Source organism: Arvicola amphibius, chromosome 4 (assembly GCF_903992535.2).
Source record: "Arvicola amphibius chromosome 4, mArvAmp1.2, whole genome shotgun sequence".
NCBI classification, from domain to species: domain Eukaryota; kingdom Metazoa; phylum Chordata; class Mammalia; order Rodentia; family Cricetidae; genus Arvicola; species Arvicola amphibius.
This window is the reverse complement of record NC_052050.1, coordinates 60,297,352-60,316,941: the sequence shown is the minus strand read 5'-3', so window position 1 is coordinate 60,316,941 and position 19,590 is coordinate 60,297,352. Positions and strand designations below refer to the sequence as shown.

At 55.7% G+C, this 19,590-nt stretch overlaps 2 protein-coding genes across 3 annotated transcripts in view; one reads left to right on the top strand and one right to left on the bottom strand.

The window, feature by feature from the left end:
* The first annotated feature begins 1,165 nt into the window (after nt 1-1,165).
* Nucleotides 1,166-16,321, top strand: Llgl1 (LLGL scribble cell polarity complex component 1). The gene is made up of 22 exons (XM_038324950.2): nt 1,166-1,305; nt 3,979-4,076; nt 5,758-5,839; nt 5,937-6,067; nt 7,551-7,706; nt 7,788-7,950; nt 8,034-8,169; nt 8,348-8,402; nt 8,557-8,711; nt 8,785-9,008; nt 9,174-9,241; nt 10,145-10,298; nt 10,382-10,486; nt 11,163-11,455; nt 11,725-11,872; nt 12,037-12,190; nt 13,353-13,648; nt 14,117-14,381; nt 14,515-14,629; nt 14,758-14,870; nt 15,051-15,171; nt 15,262-16,321. Exons 1-22 carry the CDS (start codon nt 1,225-1,227, stop codon nt 15,338-15,340), a joined length of 3,192 nt encoding a protein of 1,063 aa, XP_038180878.1. The 5' UTR covers nt 1,166-1,224; the 3' UTR covers nt 15,341-16,321.
* Flii (FLII actin remodeling protein) overlaps nt 16,279-19,590 on the bottom strand; it is a 14,000-nt gene continuing 10,688 nt past the window's right edge. For both annotated transcript variants that reach the window (XM_038324948.1, XM_038324949.1), the window contains exons 19-30: nt 19,310-19,414; nt 19,041-19,232; nt 18,550-18,738; nt 18,318-18,457; nt 18,005-18,245; nt 17,712-17,866; nt 17,577-17,637; nt 17,368-17,496; nt 17,193-17,299; nt 16,966-17,071; nt 16,726-16,791; nt 16,279-16,580 (exon numbers count right to left, since the gene is read on the bottom strand). In XM_038324948.1, coding sequence (XP_038180876.1) covers nt 16,446-16,580; nt 16,726-16,791; nt 16,966-17,071; nt 17,193-17,299; nt 17,368-17,496; nt 17,577-17,637; nt 17,712-17,866; nt 18,005-18,245; nt 18,318-18,457; nt 18,550-18,738; nt 19,041-19,232; nt 19,310-19,414 — 1,626 coding nt within the window. In that variant the 3' untranslated portion in view covers nt 16,279-16,445. The remainder of the gene's footprint in view (nt 16,581-16,725; nt 16,792-16,965; nt 17,072-17,192; nt 17,300-17,367; nt 17,497-17,576; nt 17,638-17,711; nt 17,867-18,004; nt 18,246-18,317; nt 18,458-18,549; nt 18,739-19,040; nt 19,233-19,309; nt 19,415-19,590) is intronic.

The following is a 19,590-nucleotide window of genomic DNA, read 5'->3' as shown; positions in this document are numbered from 1 at the left end:
AACCACTTTAGCTACAGCAGCAGAAAGATCTGCGTGGAGTGAACCTCAGCTCACAGGGCTGGCTGAGCAAATCTTGTCGTGGGCAGCTTGGGGGCAGCCAAGTCCTTGCTGCTGAGCAGCTACCGCAGGGTTAGAGGTCAACTCCTCCTCTCTTGACACAGCTGGGGCGGCGGGCGGAGGGGGCGCGAAGGAGGGAGAGGTGGGGGGGCGGGGAGGAGGGATGGGGAACAGGGGAGGCGGTGATGGATCTCTCCCAGTACTGAGCCCCTCAGTTTGCAGGAAAAGGTTCAGCATAGAGGCCATTGTCCAGATGAGAAAAGTCTTGGGAGGTGGGTGGGACAGGAAGAAAGTGGGGGCGAGCGCAGCTTTGTTCTCGGTGTTTCTCGTCGGGATGGAAAGGGGGGCCGGAGGGAAAGCCCAGTCTCCAGCTCTTGTTCAGCCCCATATGCCACCTCCTGCCGCCCTCCGCCTCTTTTCTTTGCCTCAAGTCCCCCTCAGGGTTCTTCTGAGCCTGTGCTAACCGAATCCTTTGTGTTCGGTCATGACGAATGTATGAGAGTTCCCTAAGGGATGAGAGAGAACTTTTTTTTTTTTTTTTTTGACATAGTTTTATTATGTAGCTCTGGCATGTAACTCAGAGATCTGCCTGCTTCTGCCTGCCTCCCAAGTGCTGGAATTAAAGGTGTGCACACCACACCCGGTTCCTAGACAGGAGTCTTTACTAATCCATAGTTGAGACAAAAAGCGTGGCGTGGGAGACACACTGGAGGAATAGACAAAGTAGTGATCTGTGAAAACTGGCCACATAGACTTGGTAACCTCTGGACAACGGAAAATATAGTGGATGTGGGGCTCGGAGAGGACAGAGAATTGTCCCTGGCATTATGAGACTATGCACGTAGCTCAGTCGCGAGTGGAAAACAGCCTTCTCCAAACCACAGCCCAGCTTCCCACGCTGGAGACCCACCTCCGGACTACAAGTCCCAGCAGGCCCGCAGAGCTGCGCATGCGTGACTGTGGCCCCCTGGCGAGCCCGGCGAGCCCGGGGGCCCGGTCCTTGCCCATTGTCTGGCGAGCAAGGGGCGGCGCGGTACCGCGGGCACGCTCACGTCGTGGGTCGGGCGGGCGTCCGTGGCGTCCCGCGCCTCCGTGCAGGCCCCGCCCCGCGCCTCAGGACCGGCGGGGCCGGGCGCATCCCGCGGCGGTGGCGGCGGCGGGCACAAGATGATGAAGTTTCGGTTCCGGCGGCAGGGTGCCGACCCGCAACGCGAGAAGCTCAAGCAGGAGCTCTTCGCTTTCCACAAGGTGCGGCGGCGGGGGCGGCGGCGGCCCGGGCGGGCCACGTCGGGCCGCCTCTGCCCTGTGAGCTCCGCGCTGCTCGGGCGTGCCTGTTCGGGGTCTCAGGCTGTGCCCCGCGCCGCGCCGTGCGCTTTCTGGCTCCTCTTGTTTCTCAGCCTCTAGGTCTCTGAACTCCTGGTGTCTCTCCCGGATGCCCCTTGGGCTCAGTGGGGTCCCCCTACCTATCTGCCTTATACTCTTGGCCTTTTTCAGTTTTTGGTGTGTGGCCCGACTCGGCCGAGGGGCATCCAGGGCCAGGTTTTGTTTTTCTTTAACTCCTGGGCGGGCGAGAGTGGGAGAAGTGGGGGGTGGGGCTGGGAAATCCCAGTGTGGAGCCTCCACCCCCTCCCTAGGCTCAACCCTGCCTTGGGGTCCCTAGTCCAGGGGGTGTGCATGTCTGTGTGCCCAGCTGCATTTCAAACCGTAGTTCCTCAGTTTCCCATGCATAAAATGAGGCCAGTTTCCTCTTTGTGGATTCTGGATCTCCCTGCAACCGGGCAGGCCTGACCTTACTAAAGTTGGAAAGACGGTGAGGAAGAAGGGGCCCCGGGAAAGGCCTCAGTTCCCACCTTCCTGGCACTGACGGTATAGAGCCCTGCAAGGCTAACTCCGATCTGGAGTGATGGGAGTAAGGGTGGATGTTACTTTTATCCCAGAGCCCGTGTGTGCTTCTGCCATTGAGGATCCGATTTCTCATTTCCATTACACACATGAAAAAAAAAATTGAGGTTCAGTAAGGAGCAGACTGCTAATCTTTCTTACCTTGGTGTGTGATGGCAGTGGAGTAGGGGCCCGGAGACTTGAAGCAGCTACTTCCATCCTGAGCAGAGCTTAGGGACCTTGGACTTCACTTAGGAGATGCTTCAGGGGAGGTGCTGCCATGGCTCAACTTTTGCTGTTGAGGTCCCAGGCAGCAATGATGGGGCTGCCAGGATTCACAAACACAGTGACCTGCCAAAGACTTCTGAGAGGAGAGGTCCCCCATATGTGAGCCTTTGCTATTGCTGGTGAGCCCCCTGAAACAGGAAGGAGGATGGGGTCTTAGCCAGTGTGTAGGGAACCTGCAGAGATGGGGTCAACCTCTGAATCAGCTTGCCTCACCGTGGCTGGCACTACAGTGGCAGGAGTTGAGGGTGAGGCACAATTTGAGTGGGCAGCAGTAATAGGAGCTAGGTCATCTCTGGGCAAAGGGTTTGATTGCCAAAGGGGGTGTTAGGAGATCCCTAGGAAGTAGGACCCAGATTCTTGAGTTTGGGGTTGTGGTCAAGGGTGAACATGAACTTTTACCCTGGGTGTTGGGTTGCCTGTAGGATGTGCATCTCATGCTAGTTCCCTCTTTCTTGGTGCTCGGGACACAGTGGAACCCAAAAGAGACAGCTCTTCATTGAAGGGGTGGTTTATTCATTGGGAGGAGGATGGGAACAAAAAGCCAAAACAGAAGTAAAATACATATTAGTTCACAGGATGGCTGGTGCTGTGAATAAAACATGGTATGACGAGGACGTGGGAGAGTGGCCTGGGGTGATGACGTAGGCAGGACCAGCTCCGGAGCCTTTTGGAGCTGGCCATTTGGGAGTTCCAGGTAGAGCAGTGTGGTGGGGGAGGGGGTAGAAAGAGTGTAGTGTCAAAGCCCTGCAAGCAAAGAGCTTTGGGGTAGCAGTCAGATGAACTGAGATGCCCAGAGGGGCCTACACGGTGAGGACCTGGCTTTGGCTGTGGATCAGCATGGAGCTGCTGGAGGGCCCCAAGTGAAGGAGGTAGGAATGGCTGGCTGGTTTTCCTAGGGACACAGGGAGCACTGGTCCAGGCAGGCAGTGGGTAGGCCTGGGGCAGGGTGTGAGCAGCGTGACTTCTTTGTGTCTTGAAGGTAAGACAGCAGGGCTCAGGAGTTGATTGGACATGAGATGCAAAGGACAGACACTAGATAAGGGATCTAGCCTCTCTTCTGTAAAGCAAGCCTGGTGGTGCCTGCTCAGGGCTTGTGGGGCCTTGCCATGGTGCCATGCTGCCATGCTAAAGGAGGTCAGACCCAGACAGGGCATGGCAGTGCTCGTGGGAATGGGAATTCCCTGACCAGCTGGGCTGGTTGGTGGCGCTGCTTTCTTGGATGGGCTCATGCCAAGTGGAAACAGGGTGGATGGAGTACCATGATCAGCCCAAGACGGCATAGTTATATATTTATTTTGGAGATAGCATCTCGCTATGTGGCCCATGCTGTCTTCTAGCTCAGGATCTTCCTGCCTTAGTCTTCCAAATACTAAGATAATTGCCATGTGCTACTAGGCTGTATTTGACATCTCTTGAGGGTATTCATGTCCCAGCCATAATTGGGCATGGGTGGGAGCTGCTTGGTTGGTGGGCCAGTGGGAGGAAGCACACCCAAGGAAGGAATAGGTACTGAAGCTTAGTGTGTAGGGAAGGGCACTGGACCTGGCCTCATAGAGAGTGGGGAAGCAGGTCGGGAGCATCAGTAACAACGCCAACAGTGCTCAGGACCCCAGATGCTGTCACCACTTCCGGTGGCACTGGGATTCTTGTTCTATAACTCTCTCCATGTGGGGAGGTGGGCAGTACCTCCAGGGCTGGTAGAAGCAGAAATCCCAGGGTGTTTTGCCCATGTTGCCCTTTCCTCCTTCACAGACCGTGGAGCATGGCTTCCCCAACCAGCCCAGCGCCTTGGCCTTCGACCCCGAGCTTCGCATCATGGCCATCGGCACCAGGTCTGGGGCTGTCAAGATGTATCCTTTGCTACTGTGGCGCCCAGGGGTCATGAGGACCTTTCATGTCCCACCCACTTCCTGCTGGGATCCTAGCATGGCATGTGCTTCATGGAGTCATGGGTCATCTGATGAGGCTGACTGTGCGTGTGTGCCTGTGACAACTCCTTTCAGAAATGGAAGAGATGGGTGGTTAGTGGGGTCAGTTTGCAGTGACTACTGGTGTGCCTTGTTGTCTTTCAGCCTGCCAGTCCTTAGGTGACTCTGCCGTCACCTTGGCTACCGTGACTGGGATAGTTAGGGTGGTCGATGGGCCCAGATGCGAGGGTGAGCATGTGCGTGTGCGCGCGCGCGCGCGCGCGCACACACACACACACACACACAAATACGAAGATCCATGTGTTCACCCAGGGGGTGAAGGCAGTGCCAGGCTCAGCATGGTGAGTGCAACAGTGCCCCCATCTGGACCCTGCTCCTGTACAATGGACTGAGTTAGCAGTACAAAGCACACATTTTCCTGCATTCCGGGCTGGGGGTGGGGAAGCACTGTGACTGACTGCTTACCCACTCTAGAAATGCCACCCTAACCTGCCTTCAAGAAAACCGAGGGTAGAGTCTTACTAAAAAGTTGCTTAGTAAAGGTGCCTGCCCTCCCTCTCCTTTCCCAAAGCTAGGGACTCTAGTCAGGTTGGGGTGGGAATGTGGCTTATGAGCCTTCCCTCTATTGTGGGCCACGGGGTGTATGTTGGGACAGTGACCAGGCCTCTACCCAGCTGGCTGCTCCAAGCCCTTGTGGGTGCTGTGTTGCCATTACCCTCACTTTGCTGCAGCTTTGTACCATGCTGGAGGTGTCCACTTCTGAGTCACCCACGGTCCTCACTGCCTGGTGCTTGGAGCTGTCCTTGTGGGAACTGGTTCCTCATGCTAGTGCAGGTGAGGAGGCCAGATCCTAGTTCCCCTTCTCTTCCCTCAGGTTGGGAAACTGAGGCTGGAAAGCGCCCCTCTTGGTCTCTGAAGCCTCCCCTCCCCCTGCTGGGCAGGCCCCATCTCCTGGGAGACCCTGCTTCCCGCCAGCTGCCCCTGCCCTCTTTGTCATCCTGGCCAGGCTCTGCAGGGAGTCCCAGCTAATCTCCAGGCAACAGCTCTTGGCCTGTCACTAGGACAACGTCACTGACCCATCTCTTAGCCCTCTCGGGCCCCTTCAGGCTTTGTTGGCCACCATCAATCCTGGAGTTGCTGGCTCTCAGGGCACTTGTTCAAGCAGGTCACCTGTCTTCTAGTCTGTAGAAGTGTCTGGGCAGTGGAAGCTGTTGGCTGCCTGCTCTGGAGGGAGGTTGGGGTTCTTGCCCACAGCTAGAGTTGGCTTGGTCTGTTGCTGCTGTGTTCTGGCTAGGCCTGTTTAACTTCTACTGCAAGGCACTTGGTCCATGCAGCTGCATCAGAGGCCCCATGTGTACCATGCTGGAGCCACAGTGCCGAGCAGGTTTTTATTCTTGCTCCATCTGCACCAGCTTTTTGCATTTGAGTCATTAGCCTGCTGTATAGATGAGGGCTAGAATATCTACAACAGCCCCTACTTGGGGATCTGCGAGGAGCCTGTGGGCAGCCTTGAGGATACAGGAGCAGAGCTGCTTCAGGAAAGAGTCTGTTTGAACTGTCCTGGCTTGGCCTGCGTGTGCTTGTCCTTGACAAGTCACCTCAGCTATGGTGCACCTGGAGTGGAGTTTACAGGGCTGCATCGGGATGCAGCCACCGTCACCCAGATGCATTTCCTGCCTGGTCAGGTAAACATCTGCCCTCCACCAGCAGCAGGTGGTCCCCATCCCCATGTCCTCCTCCCCTCCAGGCTAACCCCATTTTGGTCTCTGCTCCTCCCATCAGGGCCGCCTCCTGACCCTGCTAGATGACAGCAGCCTGCATCTGTGGGAGATCATCCATCATAATGGCTGTGCTCACCTGGAGGAAGGGCTCAGCTTCCAGCCACCCAGCCGGCCGAGTTTTGACAATGCCAGGTACTGGAGGGCCAGACCGGGGCTACCACTGGGCAGTAGTATTGGAGAGGGCCTATGAGCCTGCTCTGCTCAGGTTCAGGGTAGAGTGTGTGGAGCCCTGCCTGGGCAGAGCCCTGCTTGACAGTGGTGTCATTGAGTCTGAGGCCTGTTTGTAGGGTCTGTGCTTCCTGCTATGGGAGCCTTTAGTTTGGGGGTCCCAGTGAATAAATATGTTATAACCCAGCTTCTTACACCTGCAACCTAGCACTGTGCTCTCTAGGGGTTTGGGACAGTTTTGTGCCAAGGTGACATGTTGACAGAGGTTTCTGTCCCACCAGCTCCCACAGTCGTTCAGTCCCAAAGAAATACACAGGTCTGCATTAATTATAAACTGATTGGCCATTAGCTCAGGCTTCTTATTAACTCTTTTTTTTAAATATTTATTTATTATGTATACAATATTCTGCATATGTGTGTATGCCTGCATGCCAGAAGAGGGCACCAGACCTCATTACAGATGGTTGTGAGCCACCATGTGGTTTCTGGGAATTGAACTCAGGACCTTTGGAAGAGCAGGCAGTGCTCTTAACCTCTGAGCCATCTCTCCAGCCCCCTTCTTATTAACTCTTATAACTGATATTAGCCCATAATTCTTGTCTGTGTTAGCCATGTGGCTTGGTACCTTTTTCGGCAAGGCAGTCACATCTTGCTTGCTCTGTGTCTGGGTGACAACTGCAGACTGCAACTTTCCTCTTCTCAGAATCTTGTTGCCCTGCCTCTACTTCCTGCCTGGTTGTCCCACCTATGCTTCCTACCTGGCTATTGGCCAATCAGTGTTTATTTAAAATACAAGTGACAGGGTACAGACCATTGTCCCACAGCAGTGACATTAGCAAAGTCTCAGGCTAGCCCTGAATTTTCGGTGGTCTTCCAACCTCAGTCTCCCAAGTATTGTATTCCAGGTATGCGCCACCATGTCTGGCCTTCCTCCTGGCTTATTGAGTTGGGAGGGGAGATGGGCTACTGGTCCATTGTCAATGGAGGGTTCCCCAGAATGGACTTGGTGAGGCAGTAGGAGGATGCTCTAGGTGTACGCAGCAGGCCAGGCTTCCTAGGTAAAGGGCTTTGCCTACAGGTAAGCTCCTGGGCTGTCCCAGACACTGTAGGCAGGCCACTGAAGTCTGAGATGCCTGGAAGGCTGGTGTTGGGTACCCTGGCTGGGGCAGGGCTCTGACTCTGCCTGAGAGAGGGAGAGCAATGAGAGGACCTGTGAGTCCTTTGGGACCCGGGGAACATATTTTTATCCCTTTCTTTGCCGGCATGCTGGGGAATAATTGAGTGGCTAATTACACTGTACATTTCCCTCCCAGGGTGCCAGCCTGTGCTGTGAACAGGCCCTGTGAGTGCAGAGGGGTACAAGAGCGGCCACAGCAAGGGCCCAGCCCATCCCGCCTTCCCCAGCAGGTAGATGGGCTTGGCCTCACTTTCTCCCTCTTTCCTGCAGTGCCCCTGCCAATCTTACCCGTGTCACTGTGGTTCTGCTGGTAGCTGGCAACACAGCAGCCCTGGGAACCGAGAGTGGCAGTGTTTTTTTCCTGGACCTGGCCACCCTGACTCTGCTTGAGGGGCAGACTCTCAGCCCAGATGCGGTTCTGCGCAGGTGAGCAGCAGGCGAGCAGCAGGCAGGGGGAGCTTCCCAGTTTTGGGACGTTCTCCTGACTCTCTGGGGCACTCTCTGCAGTGTGCCAGATGACTACCGCTGTGGGAAGGCTCTGGGCCCTGTGGAGTCGCTCCAGGGACATCTGCAAGACTCCACCAAAATCCTCATAGGCTACAGTCGGGGCTTACTGGTCATCTGGAGCCAGGCCACACACTGTGTGGACCACGTTTTCCTAGGTAACCAGGTAAGCGAGTGAGGCCTGCATGCTCCTCATTCTGGGCCCTTGTATACACCCGTTGGCTCATGCCATCCTATCCTCATCCATAGCAGCTGGAGAGCCTGTGTTGGGGGCGTGGTGGCAGCACCGTTATCAGCTCACACAGTGATGGCAGCTATGCCATCTGGTCCACAGACACTGACAGCCCCCCAGCGCTGCAACCCACTATAGTGACCACACCCTATGGTGAGCACTGGGGAGACTTGAGCCGAGAGTGGGGACTGAAGGGCTGTCTGGTTTTGATGAGGGTACTGGCTAGCCAAACCTACAGGAGACTCTGGGGGGTATTGCTGGGTCTGGGCCATACCTTGGGGAGAGGCACATGGAAGAGGAATGGGAGGTCTGACACTCTCCCCACCCCCAGGCCCCTTCCCCTGCAAGGCCATCAACAAGATTCTGTGGCGGAGCTGTGAGTCAGGGTAGGTAGAGGGGGCAGTGTGGGAGGGGGCTTGTCTGGCTGGGGCCTAGAGGATTAGGCTCTGGGTATATAGGGGTGAAGCCCTTACTGGGTTATCCAGCGTGCGCCTGGTTCTTCAGGGGCTCCTGGTTCACATGGCATCTCTCCCTTTGCAGAGACCACTTTATCATCTTCAGCGGTGGCATGCCCCGAGCAAGCTATGGTGATCGCCACTGTGTGAGTGTACTGCGAGCAGAGACACTGGTGACCCTGGACTTCACCTCCCGTGTCATTGATTTCTTCACAGTGCATAGCACGCAGCCAGAGGATGGTGTGTATTTCATCTCCTCATCCCAGCTGGCCCAGTGTGGCTTCAAGCTGAGCTCACTCGCCCAATTCCACAGAATTTGACAACCCTCAGGCCCTCGCTGTGCTTCTGGAGGAGGAGCTGGTGGTGCTGGACCTGCAGACACCAGGCTGGCCAGCTGTGCCCGCCCCTTACCTGGCCCCACTGCATTCATCAGCTATTACTTGCTCTGCCCATGTTGCCAATGTCCCCAGCAAGCTGTGGGCCCGCATTGTAAGTGCTGGTGAGCGGCAGAGCCCGCAGCCAGCCTCCAGTGTTTTGGTGAGTGTGGATGTTTTATGACCTGGGGCGGAGGGGTGGGGGCTGTTCCTGGTGGGGGGCGGTGTCTAGCGCAGACTGGAGATGGAAATGTGGTAGGCGTGTGGCCAGAATGAGATGGAGACCTTCATCTTAACTTGGAGCTCTCATCTTTGTTGTCTTTCATAGAGCTGGCCCATTACTGGGGGCCGGAACTTGGCCCAGGAACCTTCGCAGCGTGGACTGCTACTGACTGGGTAGGTGTGGGTGTGGGTGGCAGACAAGGTCCTGCAGCCGTGAGGCCTTATTTGCTTTTTGAATGTCCCAGGTTCTTTTGGTGCTGAAGTGTGTGGTGACTCAGGCCTAGTCCTAGCAAACCCAGGTTGTTCCTGTAAGGAAGTCTCCCTAGATTCTGGCTCAAAGCCTTAGTCCGCACTTCCTCTTTGCCTGGGACTGAATTCCAGCACAGCCCAGGCTCCACCCACCTGACTTGCCTGCCCTGGACTGGAAAATCTGGGTTGGCCTATGGTGACTCCTCTAGTCAGGTGCTGGAGAGCCCGGCTAGGTCTGGGCACTGGTGACTCAGGCCTTACTAACTGCCCTGCCCTGCCCTCCTGCCTGTGCTGGGACCCTCAGGCCTCTCAAGGCAACTTGCCCTTTCCTGTTGAGAGCCTGCTGTGGCCTCAGGGATGACGGGGAGCCTGAACCACCTCCCTCTTTAGCTCCTTCTCAACTGCCTGGCACCCCACTGGGGCTCTGCAGCTGTTTCTTCTCCCTGCCCAGCTTCCCCCTCTTTTGCCACTCAGTCTTCCCGCTGCTTTATCTGGGAGGCCCCCTTGAGTCTTTTGCTCTTCTGGGGTTTCTGCACCTACTGTGATTCCTGGGTACCCATTTCTCCCCTCTGTCATCTCCTAGTTATTAAGGTGGTCATTCTTTTACCCTCCAACCTGTTCAGAGGGTTTGGGCATGTGTGAGTGTAGCCCTGACGTGCTGTAGGCACTGAGTACCTATTTGTCCTGTGTAGCAGATGCTTGCTGCTGTATGTAGTACAATTCCAGATAGTGTTCAACATATGCAGTAGCTCCCGAAAGTGACCACTGGAAGAATAACTGGGGGGTGCGGATTTCCCAGGGGGGCTCTGACACCCACCCTCTCCACAGCCATGAGGATGGCACTGTGCGGTTCTGGGATGCCTCTGGTGTGGCACTAAGGCCACTCTACAAACTGAGCACAGCTGGCCTCTTCCAGACGGACTGTGAACATGCTGACAGCTTGGCCCAGGCTGTGGAGGATGACTGGCCGCCCTTCCGCAAGGTGCCTCTTCCCTCTTCCTCCGGCTTGGCCTTTGAACCTGACCTAGTTCTGCCTAGTATCATGATTCTGTTTTGTCCCCTCAGGTGGGCTGCTTTGACCCCTACAGTGATGACCCCCGGCTAGGAATACAGAAGGTTGCACTTTGCAAGTACACAGCCCAGATGGTGGTGGCTGGCACCGCAGGCCAGGTGGGGTGGTGTCCCCAGGCGTGGCTATTGGGGAGGCCATCTGCAGGAGGTGGCCCTGCAGGGTGTGGTGGTGAGGTAGAGACCCCAACACGGGCTGTAGGTCAAAGGGGGAATGGAGCAGCAGGTAAGGTTGGCCGGGGCGAGGACAAATGGAAGGGGGGTGCTACCACTTGAGTAAGGGTAGGGGAGCCCACAGAGGCTTGAAACTGGGAGCAGGACTCTGGGCGCGAGATAGGTCCAGCAACAGCGGAACACAGTGGTCTTAGTCACAGACCACCTTTAGCACTGGACCGTATGGAGGGCTCAGGGTGCGGAAGACAGAGACTCAGGAGGGCAGGGGCCAGCAGATTAGGTCACCCAGTCTCTCGGCCCTCAGGGAAAGCTTTTTTTTTTTTTTGGTTTTTCGAGACAGGGTTTCTCTGTGGCTTTGGAGCCTGTCCTGGAACTAGCTCTTGTAGACCAGGCTGGTCTCGAACTCACAGAGATCCGCCTGCCTCTGCCTCCCGAGTGCTGGGATTAAAGGTGTGCGCCACCACTGCCCGGCGGGGAAAGCTTTTGTATATAGTAGGTATTCAGAGTGTACTGGCTGGGTAGGTGAATTCCGGAACTGCTCTGGCAGTGTCTGGAGGGGTCCAGAATGCCCCCTTCACCTGAGTCCTCTGCCTGTGTGGTCCAGGTGCTGGTGCTGGAGCTCAGTGACATGCCCACAGAGCAGGCTGTCAGTGTGGCCAGTGTGGATCTCCTTCAGGATCGTGAGGGCTTCACATGGAAGGGCCATGAGCGGCTGAGCCCACACACGGGGCTGTTGTCTTGGCCTGCCGGGTTCCAGCCTCGCATGCTGGTGCAGTGCCTCCCACCCGCTGCTGTCACTGCTGTCACTCTCCATGCCGAGTGGAGCCTTGTGGCCTTTGGTACCAGTCACGGATTTGGCCTGTTTGACTACCAGCGCAAGAGCCCCGTGCTGGCCAGGTATGTGGTACGAGGTGAGCAGCTGGTGGCCAAGGCCCTGATGAGATGGTCTGGGATTCAGTTTACTTTCAGAGGTTGCTGTGGCTGATTGGGAAAGCCTTTATAATCTCTCTCCATCTGTGAGAAAACTGGTCACTCCGTCCAGCTGCTGGGGTCGTAGGTACTAGGACCAAATCGCTCTGGTTCCCTGACCTGGGCTCTGATACCTAGCTTCAGGCCAGCAGGAGTGCAAGGTAGCTCCACAGCACAGCTGGCGCTGTCATTCCTAGGTGCACCCTTCACCCCAATGACTCTTTGGCTATGGAGGGGCCACTGTCACGTGTGAAGTCCCTCAAGAAGTCACTGCGACAGTCATTCCGGCGTATCCGCAAGAGCCGTGTCTCAGGCAAAAAACGGGCTACTACTGCCAGTAGCAAGGTGAGCAGGGACTGGCTGCCATGTCTGTGCCCGGCCCAGAGCCCTCAGATTTGCTCGGTTGCCATGCTCCCCCTAGCAAACTAGGAAGCAGGTGCTCGGATGGCGATGCCTGCTGGGTACTGGCCAGAAAGGAAGAGCACTTAGAAGATCCTCTGGCCTTCCAGTTGCAGGAGGCCAATGCACAGCTGGCGGAGCAGACCTGCCCCCACGACGTGGAGATAACACCTGTACAGCGCCGCATCGAGCCTCGGTCTGCTGATGACTCCCTTTCTGGTGTTGTACGCTGCCTCTACTTTGCTGACACATTCCTTCGAGATGGTGAGGCCAGGGTAGGGACAGGGGTTGGAGAGGCTAGAAAGCCTTTGTACTGGTAGGGGAGGTGGTTTTCTGAGCACCTACTATGTTCTGAGCTATACTTTGGGACATATTTTGAGGGTTTGTTAAGTGGGCTGCACAAGCCTTGTAGAACTGAACAAGAAGCAATGGTGCCATGGTGAGGTGGGCAGCGAGGGCAGGATGGCCGAGGCTCTGTGGTGGTAGGTCAGCCAGGGACTTGTCATTGCCTCCGGTAGAACGGCCCCTCTGTGCCTTAGGTATGTTGTGGCTCTTTTTTTTTTACATTGTATTGTGGTAGCATGAAACACAGAAACAGTGTGCTGTCACCTGCAAACTTCAGCTGCCACCCCTGGGGAGCCGCTGCCATCGTGTGCCCTCTCCACACCTCACTTTACTCCTTTAAGACAGGGCTTTTTCTTTTTTTTCCTCTCCCTCCCTCCCTCCCTCCCTCCCTCCTTCTTATTTTTTGAGATAGGACTTCTCTGTTCTGGCTGTCCTGGAACTCGCTTTGTGGACTAGACTGGCCTGGTGGACTGAGATCCACCTGCCTCAGCCTCCCGAGTGCTGGGATTAAAGGCGTGTGCCACTCCTGCCCAGCCACTAGACTGGGTTCCATTGTGTAGTGGTCCTGGCTGTCCTTGAGCTTGCTCTGTAGACCCGGATGTGAGCTACCACTGTCCGGCTCATTTGTTGCTTGTTTTTTAGACAGGGTCTCACGACATAGTCCTGGCTGCCTGGAACATATGTAGATCAGGCTGGCCTCAACTCGCAGAGATCTGTTTCTGCTTCTTGAGTGCTGGGATTAAAGGAGTGTGCTACCGTGCCCAGTCTTGCAGGAGGGAGCTGCATTTGCTGGAATGAGTTGAGGGTACAGCTTGATGGCTTGATGGTATCAGAGACCAGTTTGTGGCCTGATACCCACCTTGCAGATGTCCTCAAGGTGGCTTTTGCCTCTGGATCAGAGCTGCTCTGGTATCAGACTAGTGGGTTGAAGCCACAGAGCAGGTGCAAGATAGGGGGGAGCACGGATTCCTGAGATCTGATCCTACAACCAGTTAGGAAGTAAAGGTAGAGGTGAGGGGGAAGGCTTTGTGAGGAATGGGGTCCTCAGGAGGCTCTTCTCACTTGGCCTGTCCCCCCACAGCAACCCACCATGGGCCCACCATGTGGGCAGGGACCAACTCCGGCTCCGTGTTTGCCTATGCACTGGAGGTTCCAGCAGTCACAGCAGGCGGTGAAAAGCGGCCTGAGCAGGCAGTGGAGGCTGTGCTGGGCAAGGAGGTACAGCTGATGCACCGGGCACCTGTGGTGGCCATTGCTGTGTTGGATGGTCGTGGCCGTCCACTGCCTGAGCCCTATGAGGCTTCCCGGGATCTGGCACAGGCCCCTGACATGCAGGGTGGGCACGCTGTGCTCATTGCATCTGAGGAGCAGTTCAAGGTAAGTGTCCATGGGTGATGGAGATCCATCCAGGTCCCCATCTTGAACCCTTTAGAATCTCTTCTCTGCCCATTTCCCCTACCTGCTGAGAGTTAAATCCCTCCTATTCCACCAAAGAGCCTTCAGCCGGTAGAGGTCCCTGAAGGACCTGGGTACACCCTAGGTCTGCCAGGTTTCCCTAAGGCCTTCTACCTCACAGCCATCTCCAAGAGCCCCCAGGGACTTGTGGTTCGGGTGTAGGCATAGAACATATGAATATGTCTAGTTAGTCTGGCTGTGGGTGAAGATGAGGAACGCCATGAAGCCTGGACTGAGCCTATGGGGGGATGGGGGTGGTGGCTGGTGCACTGGATGTCATTCCTACATTCATGGGTGGGTTGGGGCATGCAGGGCCAGTTGGGGGTCTGTAGCTGAGTGAGGAGTGGGTAGGACAAGGCTGGGCCTAACTCATAGGCTGTCTGTCACCAGGTGTTCACACTACCCAAGGTGAGTGCTAAGACCAAATTCAAGCTGACAGCCCATGAAGGCTGTCGTGTGCGGAAGGTTGCCCTGGCTACATTTGCCAGTGTGATGTCTGAGGACTATGCCGAGACCTGCCTTGCCTGCCTCACCAACTTGGGCGATGTCCACGTTTTCTCTGTGCCTGGCCTGAGGCCTCAGGTGCACTACTCCTGTATTCGGAAGGAGGACATCAGTGGCATTGCTTCCTGTGTCTTCACACGCCATGGCCAGGGTAAGATGGGGCAGGCACTTGGGAACAGATGCTGGTACAGAAAGCTCAGGCTCTGCTCATGTACTGAGAAGTTGCTGGCCAGGGCTAGGCAGGGCTCAGCCTTCCTTACATGCTCCTTTTCTCCTGGTCACAGGTTTTTACTTGATTTCTCCATCCGAATTTGAGCGCTTTTCCCTGAGCGCTCGCAACATCACAGAACCACTCTGTTCTCTAGATATCAGCTGGCCTCGAAATGCCACTCAGTCCAGGTGTGTGAGGAGTGGGCCCCTTCTCCACCTCGGGTTCTACATTCCCTGGGGTTAATGCCCATTCCTGGTGTGAGGATGGGAGGTAGCACCTGTAATAGCTCCCATCACATTCCCATCTATTTCTGTAGCCACAGGCTTCAAGAGTCACCCAAGCTGAGCCAGGCTAATGGGACCCGAAACATCACCCCGGCCCCAGAGAGCTGTGAAGGAAGCCCTAATTCTGCCCATGGCAAGATATCTGGTGAGAGGGCACAGGGTTGGGGCAGGCATTGGCTTTGAGGGTACCTGGGGAGAGAGGTCAGTGCTACTGAGCCTGCCAGAAGAGAGGCAAGGGTACCTGTGTGTGTGCGCGCGCGCATGTCCGGCTGTGGGCTGGTCTCTAATGCAGAGAAAAGATACTGAGAAGCACTTGTTCCAACAGACACCACAGAGCCAGCAGAGGCCACGCTCTCACCTGTGTCCATTGACTCAGCCACTAGTGGGGATACCACGCTGGACACTACAGGGGATGTTACAGTGGAATATGTGAAGGATTTCTTGGGGTGAGGCCAGCTGCTCTTTCCCAAGCCTCCATCCCCAGGGCAACTAGGGGTCTTCCTACTCCAGCCCCTCTGATTACTGCCCCTCCCCAGCTCTCCTGAGGACTCTGAGAAGAACCTTCGGAACCTGGAAGCAGATGAGGCCCGGGCCTACGCCCTTCTGATTAAATGAGGTGCTGTGAGGCAGCCGAGCCTTACCACGCAGCAGCTGCCAGCCCTTGCCCCGGCTGGGACCCTGGCAGGCCTCTATAGTGGTGACACTCCTGGAAGCCTAGCTGCCTTTCCCTAGCTGTCAGAGGCTTAGGGGACCCACAGTCATGATCATCACAGTTCAGTGCTGGGAAGGGGCTGCCCCGTCAGCCTTGAGATCCTGGACATGTAGAAGGCCACCTCTGACTGGGTGTAGGATTCAGGCTCATCTGTTCAGTGAGCCCATTTCACAGGACAGTCACTGAGGCTGATAGGTCCTGCCTGTTGAGCCAGCACATGGAGCTTATGTGCCTACCATATCCTGCTACGGACCCAACCTAGCTGGAGCTATCTGGACCTTGGGAGCTAGTGCCTCTGCACCCTACATTGGGCATAGATACTACCCACACCCTCTTCTACTTGGTACCCTCCTAGATTCCTAGTAAGCCCATCTCAGGCTGCCACTGAAAGGGCCAGGGTTTGCTTCCCCGACCCATCACCATCTGCTTATCCCAACCCACTGTCTGCCTTGCCTGGCTCCTTAACATTGAAGCCACACCTGTTAACCTGTGGGATCCAGTTTTACTGATGCTGGGCCCTAAAGCCACCCCCATCTTGAAGGTCAGTGGAGGGAGTGTGCTAGGATCCTCTGTCTTGCACTCCATACTGTCCTTTATTTCTTCTCAAGCAGAGTATTTTTCTAACGCCTGGACTGTGCTGGCCAGTCATTTCTAAAGCAGTTTTGGTACTTGCTCTGGGCCTGAGTGTATGCTCATGTGACTGGAAACTGCTAGGCACCATAACTGGAGTCAGTTGGGTGTGCGCATGTGTGTGGGGCAGTGAGGATGGGCTTCCCTGTAGACTTCACCTTGGGCTTTTCTGTCTTTTTTAAAAACTAGTTTTTAATATTAAAAGTACTGATTTTTAATATTGAAAATAAAAGCATTTAATATCTTTAAAACTACATCTGCTGCACACAAGTGGACACACTGGTGGGGCTTTCGAGATGGGAGCAACACTGCTGGGTAGCTGAAGCAGATGCTGGGAGGCCACTTCTTCCTCACTGGAGTCTGAAGTCTAGGCACTGTCTAGGCTGGGGCTTGGCGGAAGGTACTCCAGGCATGGAAGCAGCGGGTGAAAGCCCGCTGCTCATTGCCTTTGCGGACCAGGCGCAGGCGGCGTGGCCGTTCATTTTCTTTAGAACGTGTGTGCTGGATATATACCTGGTAAGGAAAACAATGGGCCTGGGTAGTCTTCTGAGTCCTGCTGGACTACCTACAGTGCCCCTTTCTAGACTTCTGCCCAGGATGATGGAAGGGGCAGGTGGTTCCTGAAGTCAGGCTGGCTTTAGTATCGTCCCTCTCTTACCTGGCAGGCCTTCAGACTCAGTTTGATCTCCACTTGACTTGTCTGGGTCCCAACCCACATGTAGACCTGAGGATGTAGTGGAGGAAATGGTCACATGGGTGTTTTGTAGTGCTGAAGACTGAACCCAGGATCTTTGTATATGCTACTCGAGTGCATCCCATGGGACTGGCGGGAGTGCTTCCCTTCTGGCCCCACTGTCCATCTACAACAGGCAGGGGCTGAGGTGGGGGAATGTCTTACTTCCTGGCCATTGTCTAGCAACATGATGTCATCATCTGCCAGGTCATCTTGGCAAAAGTCAGAGCACTTCTCAGTCACTGCGAAGTAGCCCTTTTCATTGGAACACCTGAAGGGCAATGGTCAAGGTGAAGGCAGAGTCAGGCAGTCGTTGCTTCGTGTACTCTGTCATTGTCACAGGGCTCGTATACCCCATGCCTACACAAGCTAGGAGGGGATAGGGCACTCACCTGAAGAGCCTTGTGTGTTTCATGTACTCTGCGTCGTCATCATAGGGTTTCTGTGCACCGATGCCTACCCAGAAGAAGTTCTCTGGCTCCTCCCCTTCATTGATGACCTGTGGGAAGGGCGGTCAGCCAGGGCCTCATCTGCTCTCCCCTCCATGCCTACCCCCACCTCTGTCACCTGTTTGCTGTAGGAGGCATCAAACATGGTGTTGAGGATGTCTTCTGCCAGCTTGGCTTCATCAGGGTCTGATGCCCGGCCCACCCAGGCATACACAATGCCTTGGTTGTCCTCACTTTCAAAGGGGACCTGTGGTGTGCACAGGGGGCTTGGTTCAGGCCTAGATTCTTGCCCACCACCCTCTTCTGCCATCTTGCCCACAGCCTCACCTTGAGGATAAAGCAGAACTCAGAGTTGAGAAGGCTGGAGTCAGTGTTGATCTGGATGCACCTAGGGGATGGGGAGTGGTCAGCAGTGTTATCCCCACCATGGAATCCTGCCCTTTCCCCAAGCCAGGTACCCACCGGGTGCAGAGCGCGCTGCCATTGGTACGGATCTGATAGAGGCTTGGCTGAAGAGTACCCTGGGCCACTTTCCTCTTTCCCCGGTGAATGATGAACTTTCTTTTGAAATGGGACAGGAACTTGGGGTTCTCCTGCTGCTGTGTCATGCGTACTACCTGGGGATCAGAAGTGCTGGGTAGTTTCCTAGGCCCTACCTGCCCTTCAAGGGTTAAGCATTCTCAGGTCAGGTTTGATCACCCTACCATCCCAACCACAGGCTATAGGGCACAGCTTAGGCTTGTCTGAGGGCACACCTCCAGCTTGCCAGGGAACAGGCTCTCAAATTTCTTCTGAAGGCTGAAGGTGAAGGTGAGCCAGCCCATGTTGGAGGCCTCCCGGCCCTGCCAGAAGTAAACAATGCACTGAAAATCCTCCTCTGGCTGCTTCTCCTCTGCCTCAGCTACTGCTTCCTCCCCTTCGGTGCCCTCTGCCGAGGCCTTCCCCTCCTTGTCTTCCGTCTTCTCTTCCTCTTCATACTCCACAGGTACCCAGTACCTGTGATTTAGACAGTGGTGAGCAGGGGGTGCATAGGGGAGAGGACAAAAGGGTGAAGTATTAATGTAGCACCTGCAGAGGAAGACATAGCAGTCCTGTGTGTAGAAGTGGCCAAACTCCTCCTCCGGCAGCCGCGTGAACTTCCTGCCCTCCAGCACAAAGCCTTCCATGCCATCCAGGTCCTCATTCCATTCCTCCATCAGCTGCTCTGCCTGCCATCCCATCCCCAAGTGAGGTCTGAGCACCATGCTGTGCAGAGCCCCCCCCACCTCTCATATTCCTCCCCTCAGAGGCTTCACCCCACCTCAGCCAGTGCCATGGGTGGCTGCCGAGGCAGGAAGAGTGCAGTGAGGTCAGCCTTCATCTGGTCTTTCTTCTCAGTGTCACGCTTCACCTTCCCAGAGAGCCCTTGGCCCTGCAGCACGGCCTCAGCATTTCGAGTGTAGTCTACCGTCAACACGTCGTCCCAGTTTTTGAACTTGGCCTTGAACACCTGTGAAGAACAGTATACTGCCATAGCTGGAGAGGGACAGCACAGTTAAGGTTGGGGCTGAGGGATTCAAGCAAGGTTTGGAAAAGCTGGTCAGAGCTCAAGGAGTGGGGTCTAAACAGGAGCTGGAGACAGGACTTGGGAAGGTGGAGCTTAGCAAACAGAAGTGGGGACAGGCTGCAGAGTAGATGGTTCTGCAAAGGTGGATTTGGGCCCACCTCTGCGGCACAGTAGTGCAGCAGGCCAGAAGAGGGGTTAGGGCACAGTGGGCAGTGGAAAGCAAGCCACTGGGTGTTGGGACATACCTGAGCCTCGGTGCCCTCCAGGCTGCGGCTGACCACTGCATGGCGCGGCCGGTGCAGCATCCCACACAGCTCCTGGCCCAGTTTGAGTGCAGCGGCACGCACTAGTCGTGGGGACTTGCGGCCGAGCCAGATGAATACATCAGACCAGCAGTCCAGGATGTACACGCACCGTGTGTCCAGCAGGCTCTGCAGCTGTGGGACGAGAGGCTGGAGGTCAACACCTGGCCGACATAGTTAGATAGGACCCGTGCCACCTCCTGCCACCTCACCAGTCTCATTCCTGGCATCAGTTCCACCTTGGGCCGTTTTTTATGCTCCACTGAGAGCTTGTAGTTGATCTGAGGAAGTTCCAAGTAGCCCAGGCCCAGCCCCACCTGGCAGGAGGAAGAGAAGAGGATGGCAGACCTCACCACAGCTGCCCTGACCTGGGGTCAGGCTCCCCAGCTTGCTATTTGGACCTGTTTCCCTTCAAACTGAAGAGCTCCTACCAGTAGAAGGGCCTAGTGTTTGCTGGGCTTTTTTCTAGTGCAGGGAGCAGTACCAGGGTCTT